The sequence below is a fragment of the Epinephelus lanceolatus genome, chromosome 12 (assembly GCF_041903045.1).
Source record: "Epinephelus lanceolatus isolate andai-2023 chromosome 12, ASM4190304v1, whole genome shotgun sequence".
NCBI classification, from domain to species: Eukaryota; Metazoa; Chordata; class Actinopteri; order Perciformes; family Serranidae; genus Epinephelus; species Epinephelus lanceolatus.
The window spans coordinates 37,127,649-37,144,734 of NC_135745.1; the positions used below are offsets into that span (position 1 = coordinate 37,127,649).

The 17,086-nt window shown below is 41.6% G+C and overlaps 1 protein-coding gene across 2 annotated transcripts in view; it reads right to left on the reverse strand.

Moving 5' to 3' along the window:
- Positions 1–3,472: 3,472 nt before the first annotated feature.
- LOC117272452 (adenylate cyclase type 1-like) overlaps positions 3,473–17,086 on the reverse strand; it is a 58,614-nt gene continuing 45,000 nt past the window's right edge. The window contains exons 9-20 of one of the 2 annotated variants that reach the window (XM_033651388.2): positions 12,512–12,709; positions 12,314–12,411; positions 12,098–12,182; positions 10,147–10,236; positions 9,634–9,896; positions 7,477–7,603; positions 6,852–7,013; positions 6,614–6,760; positions 6,406–6,504; positions 6,088–6,202; positions 5,870–5,994; positions 3,473–4,046 (exon numbers count right to left, since the gene is read on the reverse strand). In XM_033651388.2, coding sequence (XP_033507279.2) covers positions 3,627–4,046; positions 5,870–5,994; positions 6,088–6,202; positions 6,406–6,504; positions 6,614–6,760; positions 6,852–7,013; positions 7,477–7,603; positions 9,634–9,896; positions 10,147–10,236; positions 12,098–12,182; positions 12,314–12,411; positions 12,512–12,709 — 1,929 coding nt within the window. In that variant the 3' untranslated portion in view covers positions 3,473–3,626. The remainder of the gene's footprint in view (positions 4,047–5,869; positions 5,995–6,087; positions 6,203–6,405; positions 6,505–6,613; positions 6,761–6,851; positions 7,014–7,476; positions 7,604–9,633; positions 9,897–10,146; positions 10,237–12,097; positions 12,183–12,313; positions 12,412–12,511; positions 12,710–17,086) is intronic. The other variant, XM_033651389.2, reaches the window with a different exon arrangement.

Here is a 17,086-nt window from a genome sequence, read left to right on the forward strand (position 1 = left end):
GACTTAACCGTTACACTGCGTAACCCCAAGACAAATTCTACATCAGTGCTGGGAAAACAATTTTGGGCCCCGCACAGTGTTTGGGACATGCTGACACTCATCTGGCTGTGGCCTGTGGAAGTCCACTCTTTGGCATAATAAACCTGTCATTGTCTGCCATATTTTGCTCTGTAGCGTGAAAGCTGTTATTTTAAGAGCCATAAACGAAGGTGTGAGAAATGAAATTTTATAGAGTGGAACTAACAGGGAAAACTGCCCATAAAAAGTTATATTTGCTGATCGTTTGCTGTGCTGCATGCTGCGTTTGAGGTCTGGGGGACAGAACGTAAATATTGCCTCATACGGCTCATCCTAAAAACCAACAAAAAGGCTAATTTGCTCCCTCAGCCACCATCCTATACACCTACTAGTTTTATACCCCTGTATCTTATATCTTAACAGTCATAGTCATACTCATGTGGTATTTTATACACCAATATTGTCTTTATTACAAAATATTCAATAACCCAACTTTACACTGTACAAGATACAACATAGTTTACAGCTTTTGGCTATTTACAAAAAGTATGATCTGCATATCAAAGTGAATATATCTAAAAAGGCAGGTTGCAATCACTGTAAGCTTATTAAGTAAGGCAAAAACTTGAAACATGATGTATTTACACTTTTGCAGATCAAGTGAAAGTCCAACGCTGATAAAGATATAGGCTACAAAGATATCTGAAGTGCCTCGCATTTTTGAGACTGCATCTGAGAGACGTGCTAAAGCTTATATTCCTTTTGAGGAAAACTCAAGATGTAGCTTAAATATAGTGAAGAAAAAAAAAAAGCTGGAGTACGGTAATGTAGGCCTGAAAGACGACACTGCACCAAAGTTTCTGTGGTCTCGAGAAAATGTGTCAATGTACATGGAGCGTTAAAAGGCTTAGGCTAAAGGACTAGGTCGTGCATTTGTAGAAGTCGTGTCCTTATTGTATGTGCTTAAGTAATGTATGTGCTCTCTTCTGTGTGGATGAATGTCTTCCTGGATATCTACAAAGATGTCAGCACCATACATAGGGGTGTACTGGTCCGCTATGTGATGTTGATCCTACTTCATGACTGGTCCAGTTTTGGCATTAACTAGTTTCCATTTTAGGTCAACACCTGATCTGTTCCTTTCACTGACCTTTACTGCCTCCTCAGTGTCAAAGCCACCACTGTCTGTGTGTAGACTTAAAGGGATGTTCAGTATTTTTGAACCTGAACCCTTTTTCTTATGTTTTTGCATCTAATTGCAACAATAATTTTGAAATTTGTCCAGTATTAAAAGAGACCGCGGCAGCTGCAACAGCAAAACAGGCTGCAATGTAATCACTTGGGGCAATTGTCATCAATTTGCGTCCACTAAAAGTGCTCGAGAAATTAAATGATTTTCCTTATCTTTCACTGGTCTGCTTTTTAGTGTGTGTAACCAAGTCTCATTGGACAAGAGGTCTTGTTCTGAAATCTCACAGACTTTTCAACATTGTCGAAGTCAGCTAAATGTTCAGCCACGAGATTAAAAATCTTTTAGATAACTAACAATAAGTCACACTTTGTGTACTTCAGCACATCAAACTCTTACCAGCAATACTCTCCCAATCTCTCACTAACATTACCACCGTTGTTTTTACTGCAACGAGTCACGTCTCACAAATTACAGAATGACGCCCCGATTACACAGAAGGTGCCTTTTTAAAAACTGAATGCAACTAGTAAAAAAACGCTTACTGCACCTTTTTATTTTTGCCAGGCAACCACCTATCACGTCCTTACACTAACCTTCCCGTGTCATCAATCAATCTAACGTTTGTTTTAAAAAAAAATTCATAGTAATTAGTAGCTAGTTAATAAAATGTTCAGGCAGAGAGTACTTGCTGTAGCTCTGGTTGAGGGTGAGAGGCTGTCATTAAGTAGTGTGTTGGGCACAGGGAAAGGGAGATCTGCGTGGGTACATGAGACCCTAAAAATAAGGGTGGATCACGGGGAGTACCACCAGTTGGTCCAGGAGCTTCACCTCCATGATGGCTGTTTCCAGGCATATTTTAAGGTGACTCAGGGGCAGTTTGACAACCTGCCGTCTATTGTCAGCCGTATAGCTCTGGATATCCAGCAACCACTACCACTGGTTTCTCCTCCATTGTTTACCAACCGTAAACTTGTTGTTGTGACCTTCACAGAAGGCCCGCCTCTCAAATAATCCATTTGGACAATGGGAAAAAAGCAGAGATGATATAGGGTGCTTTTCTGCTCTGAGTGGAAGTATTTTCAACTCAAGGAGTTCAGAGTGCTTTGGAAAAAATGCCAGGCACCTAGAGCGCAGAAACACAAAGCGGATCGCAACACACTCAGTGAAAACAATCAAAAGGTCCGCCTCCAGTTGCTAAAACGATTTCTGTGTGATCAGGGCCTGAGACCTCTCCTTGAGCAAGACTTCGTCACAGTAACAAACAGACCAGCGAAATGTAAGGAAGAACATTTCATCTCTCTGTAGGACACTTCCAATGACAATCTGAGCCTTAATGAATGTAAATTGACAGTGCACATTGCAGCCTGTTTTGCTGCTGTGGCTGCAGCGGTCTCTCTCTTGACACAAAAACATGGGAAAATAGGGTCCAGGATGAAAAATATCAAAGTTCTCCTTTAATACATGCCACATTATATAAAACTATTGTGAATCAGAGCTAAAAAAAACCCCATCAGATATTCAGGAAACCTTATTCTGTCTCTCCGGGGTTCAAAAAGACACTTTTTAAGTCAACTGATGACGTCTGAAAGAGTCCCGTATGCCAAATATGTTCAACCTAATGCGACATTTTCTCTCCTCTCGAGTATGTTGAGGCAATGCAAGCAGTAAAATGAAAGATCTATGGAAAGCTCAATACTTTGGTTTTCTTTCAACAGGAGTACCGTTACTATGGCTGTCAACTCTTAAAAAGTCATGCACTATTAACTGTAAATATGTCTCAAAAAAAAGCCTATTTCATCCAGTGAGCTCTGAGTATAAAAAAGTATTTTTGTGCTGTTTCATTACGATTCAGAATTAACCACACATGCATACACACACTCACAAGTACACGCATGCATGCTTACACACACCAAAAAAAGAAACAACACCATTTTACACTGTTAAGTAATGCAATGTATCCTTGGCATAATCAGAAAGACAGTGCAAAAGCAATAGCATGGTCAGTCTTTTTCTGGATATTAATGCACATATCCCTTGTACATAATGGAATATGTACCACATAGAAAACAAAGATGCACGTTATACCTGGATCTGAGGGAACCCAGGAACACCACAAATCTAATCATCTGGTATAGAGATGTTAAAAAGAGGATTTGAGATTCCGGGTTTCTTTCTTCACTCCACGTTTGTCTTCCAAGAGTGGCAAGCAGTTAAAAATCCCTAAAAGCGAGTATGATTGTCTGTATCACCATGTCATTTCTCCGGAAGTTTGTATCCTGAATGAGCATATTCTGGGATGTGCCAGTAGCTCAGGATTTATAGGAAATACCTGGAGAGCCCTGTCTTGTCTCCTCTGGCCTCCACCCAGGGTTTCTTTCCTGTATTTTCAGTGAAGTTTGTTTCCCTGTCTTTCTTCCTACACTGCTACATCTGCAACAGCTGCCACAGCCTCGATCTCAATCTCTGTCACCTCCACGTCCTCTTCATCCTCCTCGCCCACTGCAGGCACACAGGACGAGGGCAGGCATGTCGCTTGGCTGTTGCTGCTGTTGGCGGTGTTCATCTGCATGTTGCTGCCCATGCTGGCGTACGCGGTCAGGCTGGCGGCGGAAGAGACGCTGCCCAGATTAGTTGGGACGCTTGTTTTGCCACAGGAGTGGATCCGGCGCGCCAGGCTGGCGGAACGCACCACTGAAGACGTGGTTGCTGTGCCCACGCCCTGAACTTTGCCCTCCAGGAAGTAGGTCAGCATCTCACCTTTACCCTTGACACTGACTTTGCCGCGACACACCAGGTCGTAGTTGGTATTCAGCAGGCGATAGACGTCTTCGGTCACCTGTATTGAAGGAACAAGGAAACATACATGTGTATCTATTCACATAAATTCAATCTGATAAAAAATGAATGTGTATTTATTGCTGTAGTAACGTTTTTCTGTTACTGATATTCCATGAACATCTACTGAATTTTGAATGTTTTTCAAATTTGACAGCAAAGGGAACATGGTCTATTGCATCAACATGCATCAAACTTGAGGTCCTGATTTGTGTTGGTCAACTTAGACATGAAGGATGCACTGTTTTGCATCCATTTTCATCCGCTTATCCAGGGCCGGGTCATGGGGGCAACAGGCCAAGCAAAGCACCCCAGACGCCCCTCTCCCCAGCAACGCTTTCCAGCTCCTCCTGGGGGACCCCGAGGCGTTCCCAGGCCAGATGAGATATGTAATCCCTCCAGTGTGTTCTGGATCTGCCCTGTGGCTTTCTACCAGTGGGACGTGCCTGCAACACCTCTAACTGGAGGCGACCAGGAGGATCCTAATCAGATGCCCGAACCACCTCGACTGACCCCTTTAGACGCGAAGGAGCAGCGGCTCTACTCCGAGCTCCCTCCGGATGTCCGATCTCCTCACCCTATCTCCATGACTGAGCCCAGACACCCCACGGAGGAAATTCATTGACCATAGGTGAGGGCTGGGATGTAGATGGACTAGTAAATCGAAAGTTTCAAAAGCTTTTTTTGTTTTTATGATGTATAAATTTCAACTTTATAACTGTAGTTTTGATGTTTTTATTCAATTTTCCCTTCAAACACTAGGCCTCATGCAGAAACATTCTCTCAAATTTCTCTTAATTTTCTTTTAAGAGAAAAAAAAATAAAAGAAGTCAACTCCAGGTGCACTAAACACTCTTAACCATCAAAATCTACTCCTCCCAAGGTGCTGAATTATGACTCCCACTTTATCATAAGTCACCTACTTGTATAGGTAACACCCACTAAACACTACATAAGGGCAGGTGTTGTGACGTATGCAAGTACTTTGGCATATAAAGGCTGTAACAGTAACTTTTGCAGAAGTGGAATCCACATATTTTCAAATGAACTTAAACAGAGTAAACACTGATTTTCCAGAGTGTCTGTATAGGCGTTATAGGAAAATCCAAAACCCAGCAATAACAAAACATATATGATGCTGTATATTGTGTTAGCAACAGTGGTGGAGGAAGTATACAGATCCTTTAATTAAGCAAAAGTACTAATACCACACTGTTAAAATACTGTTACTTGAAAAAGCCCTGTACCTCAGTGGAAATTTGTCTTTTGGCTTCTCTCAAAAATCACCTTCACATAACAAAATGCACCAATAAAAACGTACAGTTAAACAATATATATGATACAATAGTACAAATAGGCAGGTAGGAGCAATAAATCAAATGAATATTAAAAGAGAGCACGTCTTATAAAAACAGTAGTGTTCATTCTGTGTTCATTGCCTGTATGGCACAGGGAATAAAGGACTTCTTATATATGTTCCGACTGGCTCTAGGGACCCTAAATCGACTCCCAGGCAGACGAGAGCAGCTCAAACTGTGAGTGTAGTGGATGTGAGGTATCGGCAATAATATGTTTAGCCTTCCTGCATACAGCCATGTCAAATACGTTGCTGAGTAAGGTGTTACTGAAGTAAAAGTATTAAGTACAATTCGGAAAATGTGTGTAAGTATCAAATGTAAAAGTACTCAATGTAGAAAAATTTAAATCAATTTAATAACTCAAAAACAATTTTGTTTGTATATCCCTTCCTGCAAATCAATCGCATCTCCCCTTATAATAAAATGACTTTTAGATAATTATCATAATCCAGTGTGTGTTGAATACCTGTATCTTTCCTGGCACTCCAGTGCTGTCCATCCTGCTGGCCACATTGACCGTGTTTCCCCAGATGTCATACTGAGGTCGCCGCGCCCCGATCACCCCTGCGACCACTGGACCCACATTGATTCCTGCATAAACATAAGAACATGTTAACAACAAATAAAAAGTACTAAAGAACAAAGGTTTCTCACGGTCACACTGTGAACTAAGGGTAGACTTACCCACTCTCAGCACAAACTCGTTGTATGACTGATAGTTGATTTCATCCAAGACGTCAAACATCTCAATGGCGTAGTCTGCGATTGTGCTGAGATGGTCGTAAACAGATTTTTTGGCCTAAACAGAGGAAGTATACAGAGCAGTTAGCATCTATGCATGAAATGACCCTTCATACTGGCTTAATTACAATGTACTGCATTCATTTCTAAGGACTCCCTTGAAAACAAGATGATTCATCTTAAGGAACTATCCTTCAAATAATTAAATAAAATAAATAAATACACATGCAACACACACAGAAGCATAAAATAACACGCCACCTTGGTTCCAATGGTGGGGACGAGGCCCACAGCTGCCATGTACGTACTGCCAATGGTTTTGATTTTCTCTATATCCTTGTAGCACTCCTTATCCATGAGCTGCAACACACATACATTCAAATAAACACACCAGTGCAACACAATTCAAATCACAGAGAGGTCAAGGATGTTCAAAGTAAAAAAAAAAAAAAAAAAATCAGCTTTCCACCTCATCAAAGTCGGCAATGATCTCATTCAGAAGTCTCAGGCACTCCACTCCCATGTTGTTGCCATCCAGCTCGATGTAGAAATCATTGAAGTTTGGGATCGAGGCAAACAGGACGCCAACTTGAGCGTAGGACTGATAGTATAGATCCTGACGGGACAAGACGTCATACAGTAAAACAGAAAAGAAGACATGAATCAGAAGACATCAAAGGTGCTTTATATATTGTCTGTTTATCTACCTGTTTGTCTGTTTGTCTGTCTGCCTGTCTATTAGCGAGGCTCACCATGTTCCTGGGGTTTGACAGTAAGAAGTGCTGAGCCACATGGGCCGGCAGGAGATTGAAGAGAATCCTCCTGTTGTCCAGCTTGACTTTCTCCATGCCGTCTCTATCCTCTTCCGCCTGACAGCAGATGTAGCACACAAGAAAAATATACAGATAGAGCCATGAGGACTGTAGCTTGTCTCACATTGTCACCACACGGGGTCAGTAGAAAGCCACACAACATGGACTGTATGTGTCATAGTTGAGTAGACTTGGCTATTACATGACTAATGCAGCTAGTTAAATAATCATTTAGCTTAGAATTCAGCTTTTGCAATCCCAATATGCAAAGCAGTCCTTTTATAAACACTCCTGGTGCCAAATGAAAACAAGCTTCCTACCCTTGTTTTTTTGCCAAAGAACAGACAGCTGGCAGCCTATAAATACAAACCCTCCATACATCCCCCCATAGTTCACATGCATAAAAGCTGAAATGGCTGCATTCCTATGGTACACTTGTATTAAATCTTATGTTAATGATATTTAAGCCTCACAATATCCACAGCCTGTTTCACACACACTGATACACACACTTCCTGACCTGCACAGCCCATAGGAAGTCCAAGCGTAGTTTGAGGTCAAGTTGCCTGGAGTGGAGGGCCAGGGCACTGACAAAGAGCAACAGAGACAGGATGGGCTCGTAGCCCCGGATGTGGAAGGACCCCCCACTGTGGAAGAGACCAACACACAAGTCAGCACCGGAGTGGACCACACACAAAACTACACACGAAGGTTGAATGGACCCCCCACAGTGTCCTGAGAAATCGCAAGGTAAGTTTTATTAAAGGAATAGTTTACTCAAAACAATACAAATTGTACGTATACTCTCTGTGGTCCCAGAATAAGTTTTATATCAAATGGTGTAAATATGGTCAGAACCCAGTTATATCCCAAACACACACAAAAACGTATCGAAATGGTGGCTTTCTACTTAAGATTATTAGCAAAATTATTTCTGTCCTTTCAAAGACACAGAGGATCTGAACTTGAGTAACCACCTAATAGTAAAAATGGCAATAAATAGTCTTAACAGACCTTTATTTATTTATTTTTCATGAATGGTTAACTCAGTGGATTCCAACTGGTCCAACCACGGGGTCCGGTTTTCTCCTTAGTCATTATTTCAAGGTCCACACAGTTTAATAAACTCAGCGTCATACATGTGTTTTGGCCATGTCGTCAAGCTAGTTTGTCGTCTCTGTCAAGAAGCTGTCCGGTAGTCGCTCACTCTACAGCAGGAAACTGCACTCCAAAATAAAAGCTCTGTGCTAGAAATTCACTGTACTTCAAAAATAAAGAGTTTTGTTTACTTGCAAACTTGATACGAGTCAATTGCGGTCCATTCAGAATGGACCCACGACCCACTTTTGGACTGCAACCCACCAGTTGGGAACCACTGCTTTAAAACACATTGTACATGTGTATATTGTATTGTATTTATCGGCATGACTCAAAATATCCTCAATTTCTGAAGTATCTCCAGGAAGTAGTTCATTCAAAACCTCCACATATTAATAAACAAACAAAAAAGAAACCTGGTGGAGTCAGATAACAGTAATTATAGATCTAAACATCCTAGAAAAGTTATGTTCATTAGAATGGATGGGGGATCTGAACAGGTGAGTGGAGCCCCCCAAAAATGAAAACTAATAGAGAGTGCAAAATAAGTAATAAGTAATAATAAGAAAAATCTTTCTAAAAATTCCAATGCAACATTATTAAGGTGTCGTGAATCCTATGGGGGGCTCATGGAAATCCAGTCACAAGTATCTTAGTTAAACTGTTACTTCACAAAGCAGTTTTGGATTATACTCCCATAACTGCCTGACTTGACTTGACCTGACACGGATTTCACTGTGCAATGCGTGCTCACTGAGTGAACACCAAAGTCCTTCATGGAGAATGCTGTTTTTATCAGTAGTTCAGCAGAACTTGTTGATTTATTTTCTGGATGCTCACTTCTCCATAATGTCATTCGATAGAAAACTTTTTCTGGGACCACAGAGAGCCTAAGGAGGTGACTATTTAATACGATATTGTTTTTGGGTGAACTACTCCTTTAAATAAATAATGGAAGATAATGTATATGTATTGTTTTACATTAAAAAACAAAATGTTAAACTCAGGAAAACACATGAATGAAAGAGCTTAAATGTGCTAGAAGTGTTGGACCGCACAGCATTATATTACTCACTGACGTCTAACTGCATCTAAACAAAATGAGCTTTTCAAAAGGGATCTTTATCTTAATAACCTTAACAAATTCAACGTAATCACTTTTCAGAGGCCCATTTATGATCTGAGCTCCAATAAAATTGGCCAGGCCCCTCTGTGCTGGGTTGAAACAGCTAACGCGCTCCCATCACCCAGCCCACATTGTCCTTTCAGGCTTCTGATTTGGAACTAATGAGCACATGTGCTGCTTCAAAGGGTGGAAAATGAAAGAGTGTGTGGGCTGCAGACAAGCAAAGACTCCTACACACACATACATCTCAGCACATGTACTGTAAATGTTCTTCCAAACGCCTGGTCATCCGTCCCCTCTCTGGAGCAAACAAACACGTGGCTCGACATTCTCCGCCAATTGTTGACTCATGTAACTTCCGGAAATGACAGAAATAAAGTGCAAACAAACAGTGTTTTGCATGACTGTGTGCGTCTTGGTGTCTGTGGTCATGTTGTGCCGTGAACCTCTCACCCTGCAGTCTTGCGAAAGCCGCTGAGCTCCAACACGGTGACATACAGCACCCCCAGAAGGAGCATTAGCGCCATCTTTGGCAGCCATGACACCCGCAGGAAAAGTGCCAGGGTGAGTGTGCCCACCACACAGGACAGAAAGGCGTAGCGGGCACCGTCACAAGGCAGCTCCGCCATGGTGTGGTTAGCGCCGCCGTCCAAATCGATGATGACGATGGAGCTGTTGGTGTTGGCACTACCCCACAACCAGGGCATACAGCCCACCTGACAGAGGCAAATGGAGGATGCATGTGCATAAAGATGATAAAGTAGAGAGTAATTCAGTGGTAGCCTGCTCTAACAACTCAACTGATATATGACTGTAACAATAAAACATCTCACCAGCACAGTCTAGCATCAAAGCATACACTTTTTAAACCAAAAGGGAGCTACAATTACAGACCAAAATATGGCGACATTTTTCTTACTAGCTGACATACTAGATGACATTTTTACTGTTGCCGTTCCCACTTACCACACAGGCCTGGGCAACAGCGTAGATTAAGAGCACTATGAGAATACAGAGAGCAGTGCGAATCTGAATGGTCAGGCACCCTGGAAAACACTGAGACAAGAACGAAGAAAAGTTAGGTGAAGGAAACCAGCAGCATGAGGAACATTATATGATGTGTAAGTAGCAGAGTTATTATAGTTTTGTATTTCTCATGAGAATTTATTTTTATTTTCGTTTCTGATTTTTGATTTCAGTTCAGTTTAGTTTCAGTGAGTTTCCAAAGTGGGTTTGTTTGTTTCAGTTTGGTTCTTATTGTTTAAATTGTTTTATTAGTGTCATTATTAGTTTTTTCTAAGCTATGATAATTTGGGGGGTATTTGTCAAGGGCAAAGGTCTGCCCCCTAATAGTCAACCAAATCTTAGTTGACCAGAAAGCTCATTAGTTGGCAAGATTTCATTGGTTGCTTTCTTGCCGAAAAAACAAATAAACCAACTAAAAAAACAAATGTGTAACTCTAATAGGAGCTGCGCCTTGTCAATATAAATCAAAACCTATATGACTGAACCATGTGGGAGTTTAATTTGAAAGGACAGACACAGGAAGTTGCCACGCTCAGCTGTTTATTTCCAGGGCTGGTACCTGCGGTTATTCCACAGGCTAGTTAATAACATGTCGGGCAGGAAATCCAAAGTGTGGGATCATTTTGAGAAGGTGAAGGACGAACCCAAGGTGATATGTAAACTCATCTTCATTGGTCGACTACAAACATGACGTATCATCTGAAACATGGAAGTAGCTACATGCCCATTAGCCCACAGCGTCATTAACAGGCGGCTCGCTCAGTGTGTGACGTGCACTTGTAGATAAAATATAGGCCTATATTAATGAAGGTTCATTAGTACGGTTTTGTATTTCTCTGTAATGTAGCACAGTGTTAACAATGTTACTGATACTATTCTTTCTCACACCTTCAACTCAAACCACCAAAATATATCGTTTAATAATTAAATTAATGCTGTAAACATGCAGGCGACTAGTCGGCTAATGGCCCTAAATGATGACTATTTGTCGACTAGGAAAATTCTTAGTCGGGGGGCAGCCCTACTAAACATATATCCTGGGGGCAACCCTATATCCCTATATCACGGGCAACAGCTCTGGGGGATAGTCCTACAGTCACCTGCCAATGACATGCTCTGTCAAAACTTGTGACATCTGTAGCTTTGTGTTGTGTGATCAAACTGCACTGTCTTTTATTGTGACCATCCCAAGGCACATATGGGAAGTAATGATGCTGTATAATCAGCATCCTGATGCGCCACACAGGTCAATGGATCATCTTAGAAAAGGAAAGTGCTCACTAACTTGAATTCTAATAAATTTGCGACCAAAATTTTAGAGAAATACGTCATTTGTGTGCTTGAAAAGACTTAAATCTTTAAGTTAAACCTGTGAGAAATGGGAGCAAAAACAAAAGTGTTGCTACAGTAAGCTATATTTTGCATGCACATAGTGATGCAGACCTTTTCATTACTTTATATACAAATGTCAATTAGATGTAATCGTAGCAAAGGTTAGTAGAGAAAAGAGAACAAGAGTGAATAAAAGCCACAAAGGGTAATATAAAAAAAACTTTTAAACTGATGTGGTCAGGAGCTTAGGAGCTTTGAGAACGACCATCAACCTCAACAAAAGCTGAAATTAATAGACCAGCCATCTGAGTTTAAACACAGCACAGAGGCTTAGAAAGTAATCTTGAAGCCAATGAATACTGAATCGCTATGACAAGGCTGTATAAAATACATTTACATATTTCTCTTTAGTCAGCAAAAAGAAAAAGAATCATAGCAGAGAAAAATTTAAATGAAGAAACTCGCCGGCTCTCTGAGGCACCAGATCAGAGAGAAGAAGTTAACGTGTGAGTAAAAAGTGAAAGGAAGACAAGAGGGATAAGAGAGCAGCTGTATTTACCTGTACTCTAGTGATATGCAGGTACATGATACAAGCTACTAGGAAACAGATGCAGAAGACGAGAAGAACAAGTACCACTGTGCCCCTGAGTGGGAAAAAAATGAGAGAGGAAGATGGCAGGGTTAGTTAAAAGACCTGAGCCAATTAAAGAGATGCATGGAGAGAGAAAAAGCAATAGAGAGATGAAGGGACAAGAAGAGAATCTGCTGTACATACTGTGGTATAATGAGAAGATAGACAAGGCCAAACAAGGCAGCTAGGATCAGAGAGAGGACCACTGCGCTGGTGAAGTACTCATCAGGAACCTGGTGGTACTACGTAATGCCAGAGACCAGATAAGAGTGAGAACCAACATATTCATTCAGAGGCTGCATCCTCAACATCTCACTGCTACAGGCGTCTGAAGTCTCTCACCCTCTGCTCGCGCTCAGAGCACTTATACATGAGTGTGAGGAAGTTGAGGTCTGCTGTGTCTGACTCGGTCTGGCGGGCCTCGATCAGACGACCGATGTAGCGGTTGACCCGGGTTCTGGGGCTGCTCTGGATCACATTAGCCTGGTTTGTGTTGGAACGACTCCTCAGCTTCTGTGGAGCCGTCCGCATGGCCCTCCGCTGGTGGAGATAAAGAAGAAATCCTCACTTAAAAAATGTGGAACTTGAAAAACGACAGTGTGATGATAAACAGGCTGCAATGCAGCGCCCTGTATTCGCTCCACTACTGGAGGATTATCATATTAGGAACAAGGGTGAATAAGAGTCAACAATAAGCACGGGCACCTGATTATACTTTCAAATTAGGACATTGCCTTCACACTTAACTTCATTACTGAATGCACCCCACTGTGTCTAAGTGTCTTCGGCAGCCAAAGAGAGCAGCTTTGCAAAACATTGGGCATTGGAGCAAAGCCAGAGAGTTAACATGGCAGAGTGTGTGTTTGTGTGTGTGTGTTTGTGTGTGTAGGTGGGTGTGTGCACATGTAAGTGAGCATGCTGGATGAATTGTGTAGCTCGGTGGCACAGTAGGGGAGCAAAGGGTGAGCAAGGATCACCAGACTGTTCATGAGTTCATGACATGACATGAATGTGTACAGCTCACTGACTTCCTTGATTTCCTTCGTTTCTTCCTTACTTCCCTGCTTCCTTCTATTCTTTCCTACTTCCTGCCTCCTCCTGTTCCTCCGTCTATTCCTCATTACTTCCTTCTCCCTTATCCTCCTTCAGTATATTCATCATTTCCTACTTCTGCATGTTCTTCCTTTCTTCCATCTTTTCTTGTTTCCTTTTATCCTTCCTCAGTTTCCTCCTATTTTCCCTGCCTCTGTATATTCTTCCTTCTTTCCTTCCTTCCCTGGCTCCGTACATTCTTCTTTAGTCTCTGTGTCCTTCCTTGCTTCGATCTATTCTTCTTCACTTCCTACTTTCTCTCCCTGTTCCCATCTATTCTTTATTACTTCCTTTTTCCCTTTCCTGCTTCGCTATGTTCCTCCTTACCTGCTTCCACATATTCTTCCCTACTTCTGTCTTTCCTTTCCCACTTCAGAATATTCTTCATAACTTTCTTCTTTCCTTCCTTGTTTCCATCTATCCTTCCTCAGTTTTCTCCTATTTCCCCTGCCTCTGTTTATCCTCCCTTCTTTCCTTTCTTCCCTGACTCTGCACATTCTTCCTTAAGTCCTCTTTCCCTTTCCTACGGTCTATATTTCCTTTCTCTATTCTTTCCTCTCCTGCTTCTGGCTATTCTTCCTTACTTCCTGCTTTCTGTCCTTGTTTCCATCTATTCTTCATTTCTTACTTCTTTCCTTTCCTGTTTCAGTATATTCATCCTTCCTTCTCTGTTGTCCTATATCCTTACTTAATAGCTTCCTTGACCACTTCCATATATTCTTTTTACTTCCTTCTTTCCTTTTTCTGATTCATTGTATTCTTCCCTACTTCCTTCTTCCCATCTATCCTTCCTCAGCTCCCTCCTTTCTCCCTTGCCTCTGTATATCCGCCCTTCTTTCCTTTCTTCCCTGGCTCTGTACATTCTTCCTTTAAGTCCTCTTTCCTTTTCTGCTACCGTCTATATTTCCTTTCTCTATTCTTTCCTCTCCTGCTTCTGGCTATTCTTCCTTACTTCCTGCTTTCTGTCCTTGTTTCCATCTATTCTTCATTTCTTCCTTCTTTCCTTTCCTGTTTCAGTATATTCATCCTTCCTTCTCTGTTCTTCTATATCCTTACTCAATAGCTTCCTTGACCACTTCCATATATTCTTCCTTACTTCCATCTTCCCTTTCCTGCTACCACATATTCTTCCCTACTTCCTTCTTCCCATCTATTCTTCCTCAGTTCCCTCTTCTCTCCCTTGCCTCTGTATATCCTCCCTTCTTTTCTTTCTTCCCTGGCTCTGTATACATTCTTCCTTAAGTCCTCTTTCCTTTTCTGCTACCGTCTATATTTCCTTTCTCTGTTCTCCTATATCCTTACTCAATAGCTTCCTTGACCACTTCATATATTCTTCCCTACTTCCTTCTTTCTGTTTTCTGCTTCATTGTATTCTTCCCTACTTCTTTCCTTTTCTGTTTCAGTATATTCATCCTTCCTTCTCTGTTCTCCTATATCCTTACTCAGTAGCTTCCTTGACTGCTTCCATGTATTCTTCCCTACTTCCTTCTCTCCCTCCTTGTTTCCATCTATTCTTCCTCAGTTCCCTCCCTTCTCCCCTGCCTCTGTATATGCTTCCTTCTTTACTTCCTTCACTGGCTCTGTACATTCTTCCGTTCCCTCTCTTTCCTTCCCTCCTTCTGTCTATACTTCGTTTTCCTATTCTTTCCTTTCTCTGCTTCTATCTTTACTTCCTTACTTCATGCTTACTTACTTCCTTGCTTCCATATATTCTTATCTTCCCTGCTCCATTACATTCTTCCTTCCTTCCTTTCCTGCTTTTATATATTCTGCCCTACTTCCATCTTTCCTTCCCCACTTCTGTATATTCTTCCTCACTTCCTTCTTTCCTTTCCTCTTTCAGTATATTCGTCCTTCCTCTCTGTTCTCCTATATCCTTACTTAATAGCTTCCTTGACTGCTTCCATATATTCTTCCCCACTTCTTTCTGTCCTTTCTTGTTTCCTTATATTCTTCCTCCATTCACTCCTTTCTCCCCTGCTCCCTTCTCTACTTCCTTTCCTGGCTCTGTACATTCTTATTGTCCTTATACCTTCCTTCCTTCTCTGCTTCCATCTATACGTCCTTACTTCATGCTTACTTCCTTCCTTGCTTCTGTATACATTTAGTCTTTCTTTCTTCCTTTCCTGCTTTTATATATTCTTCCCAACTTCAGTCTTTCCTTCCCCACTTCTGTATATTCTTCCTTCTTCTTTCTTTCCTTTCCTGTTTCAGTATATTCATCCGTCCTTCTCTGTTCTCCTATATCCTTATCCTTACTTCCTTCTTTCCTTTTTCCGCTTCCATGTATTCTTCCCTACTTCCTTCTTTCCATCTATTCTTCCTCAGTTACCTCCTTTCTCCCCTGCCTCTGTATATTCTTCCTTTCCCTCTCTTCCCTCTCCTGCTTCTGTCTATACTTCCCTTTTCTATTCTTTCTGTCTCTGCTTCCATCTATACTTCCTAACATCATGCTTACTTACTTCCTTGCTTCCCTTTATTCTTACCTTCCCTTCCCCATTACATTCTTTCTTCCTTCCTGTCCTGCTTTTATATATCCCGCCCTACTTCCATCTTTCTTCTCCACTTTCAGATATTCTTCCTTACTTCCTTCTTTTCTTTCTTGTCTCTATCTATTCCTCCTCATGTCCCCCTTGCCTCTGTGTAGCCTATTTGTCCTTCTTTCCTTCCTTCCCTGCCTTTGTAGATTTTTCCTTTCTACCTCTCTTTCCTTCTCTGATTCTGTCTATATTTCATTTCTCTATTATTTCCTTCTCTCATTTTTGTCTCTTTATCTTTCTTCCTGCTCTTCCTCCCTTGTTTTGTCTGTTCATCCTTACCTCTTTCACTCCCCTGCTTCATCCTTCCTTCCTTATTACCTTCCCTGTTTCTGTTTATTCTTCCCTCCTTCCATCCAGTCTTTCTTCTTCCATAATCTATCCATTTCCACCCCTTATTCCTCAGTGCCTCCCTTGTGCTTTGGTTTTGTGTTATTTATGAGACAGCAGCACAGTGACCTGCCGACGCCGAATTCTCCTTATATTCCATATTGTGCTCAACGCAGCACAGCCGTGTCTGCTGCACCAAAAATCCTATTCATTCATCCCTTGTCCCTTATATTGCTCCTCTCCGTGCCTTGAATGCATATGTCATTTCACACCATTCAAGTGTGTGTGGTCTGAATGTAAAACAGCCGTTCAGCACAAGGTGCATGTATGACTTAACCTGTCGCCACTTTTCGATTTGTCTTTCATTTTATACTAATCTGCCGTCTGTCTATGATGTGAGGACATTGTCATTACTTGAAATGTAACTCTAAGAGGTGACACTATCATTTAGTGTGAGGTGGAGATCTACACTGGATGCAGCTGCAGAGGGCGATGTTATAAAAGTGGGGAAATGATGCCTAATCAACCTTTCATAATCAATATTTAAAACACAAATCTGCTCGATGTTTGTGATGACATGTGCTTATCCTGACCTTAACCATAACTGCTACATGCTTTATTGATCTGTAGTCTTAACCCTAACATAACCTCATGGGAACTATTTTTCAAGAAAAATACATAGCCAACACCTACACACGCACACACACACACACACACACACACACACACACACACCTGAAAATCTGGATTAAAACAGGTGGTGCAAGAATTGTACAGCTGCCCAACCACAAGATTTCCTTTCAGGCACACAAGGTCAAGTAAGCTCTTTGACATTAGGCCAGATTGCCAGTGTCACTAACAGTATATGTGAGGGATATGGTATGTTGCTCTCTGACATGCTGAGGTCATTATAGCTGATGGGATCATAACATCAGTCCCTGTCATCTTACGATAGATT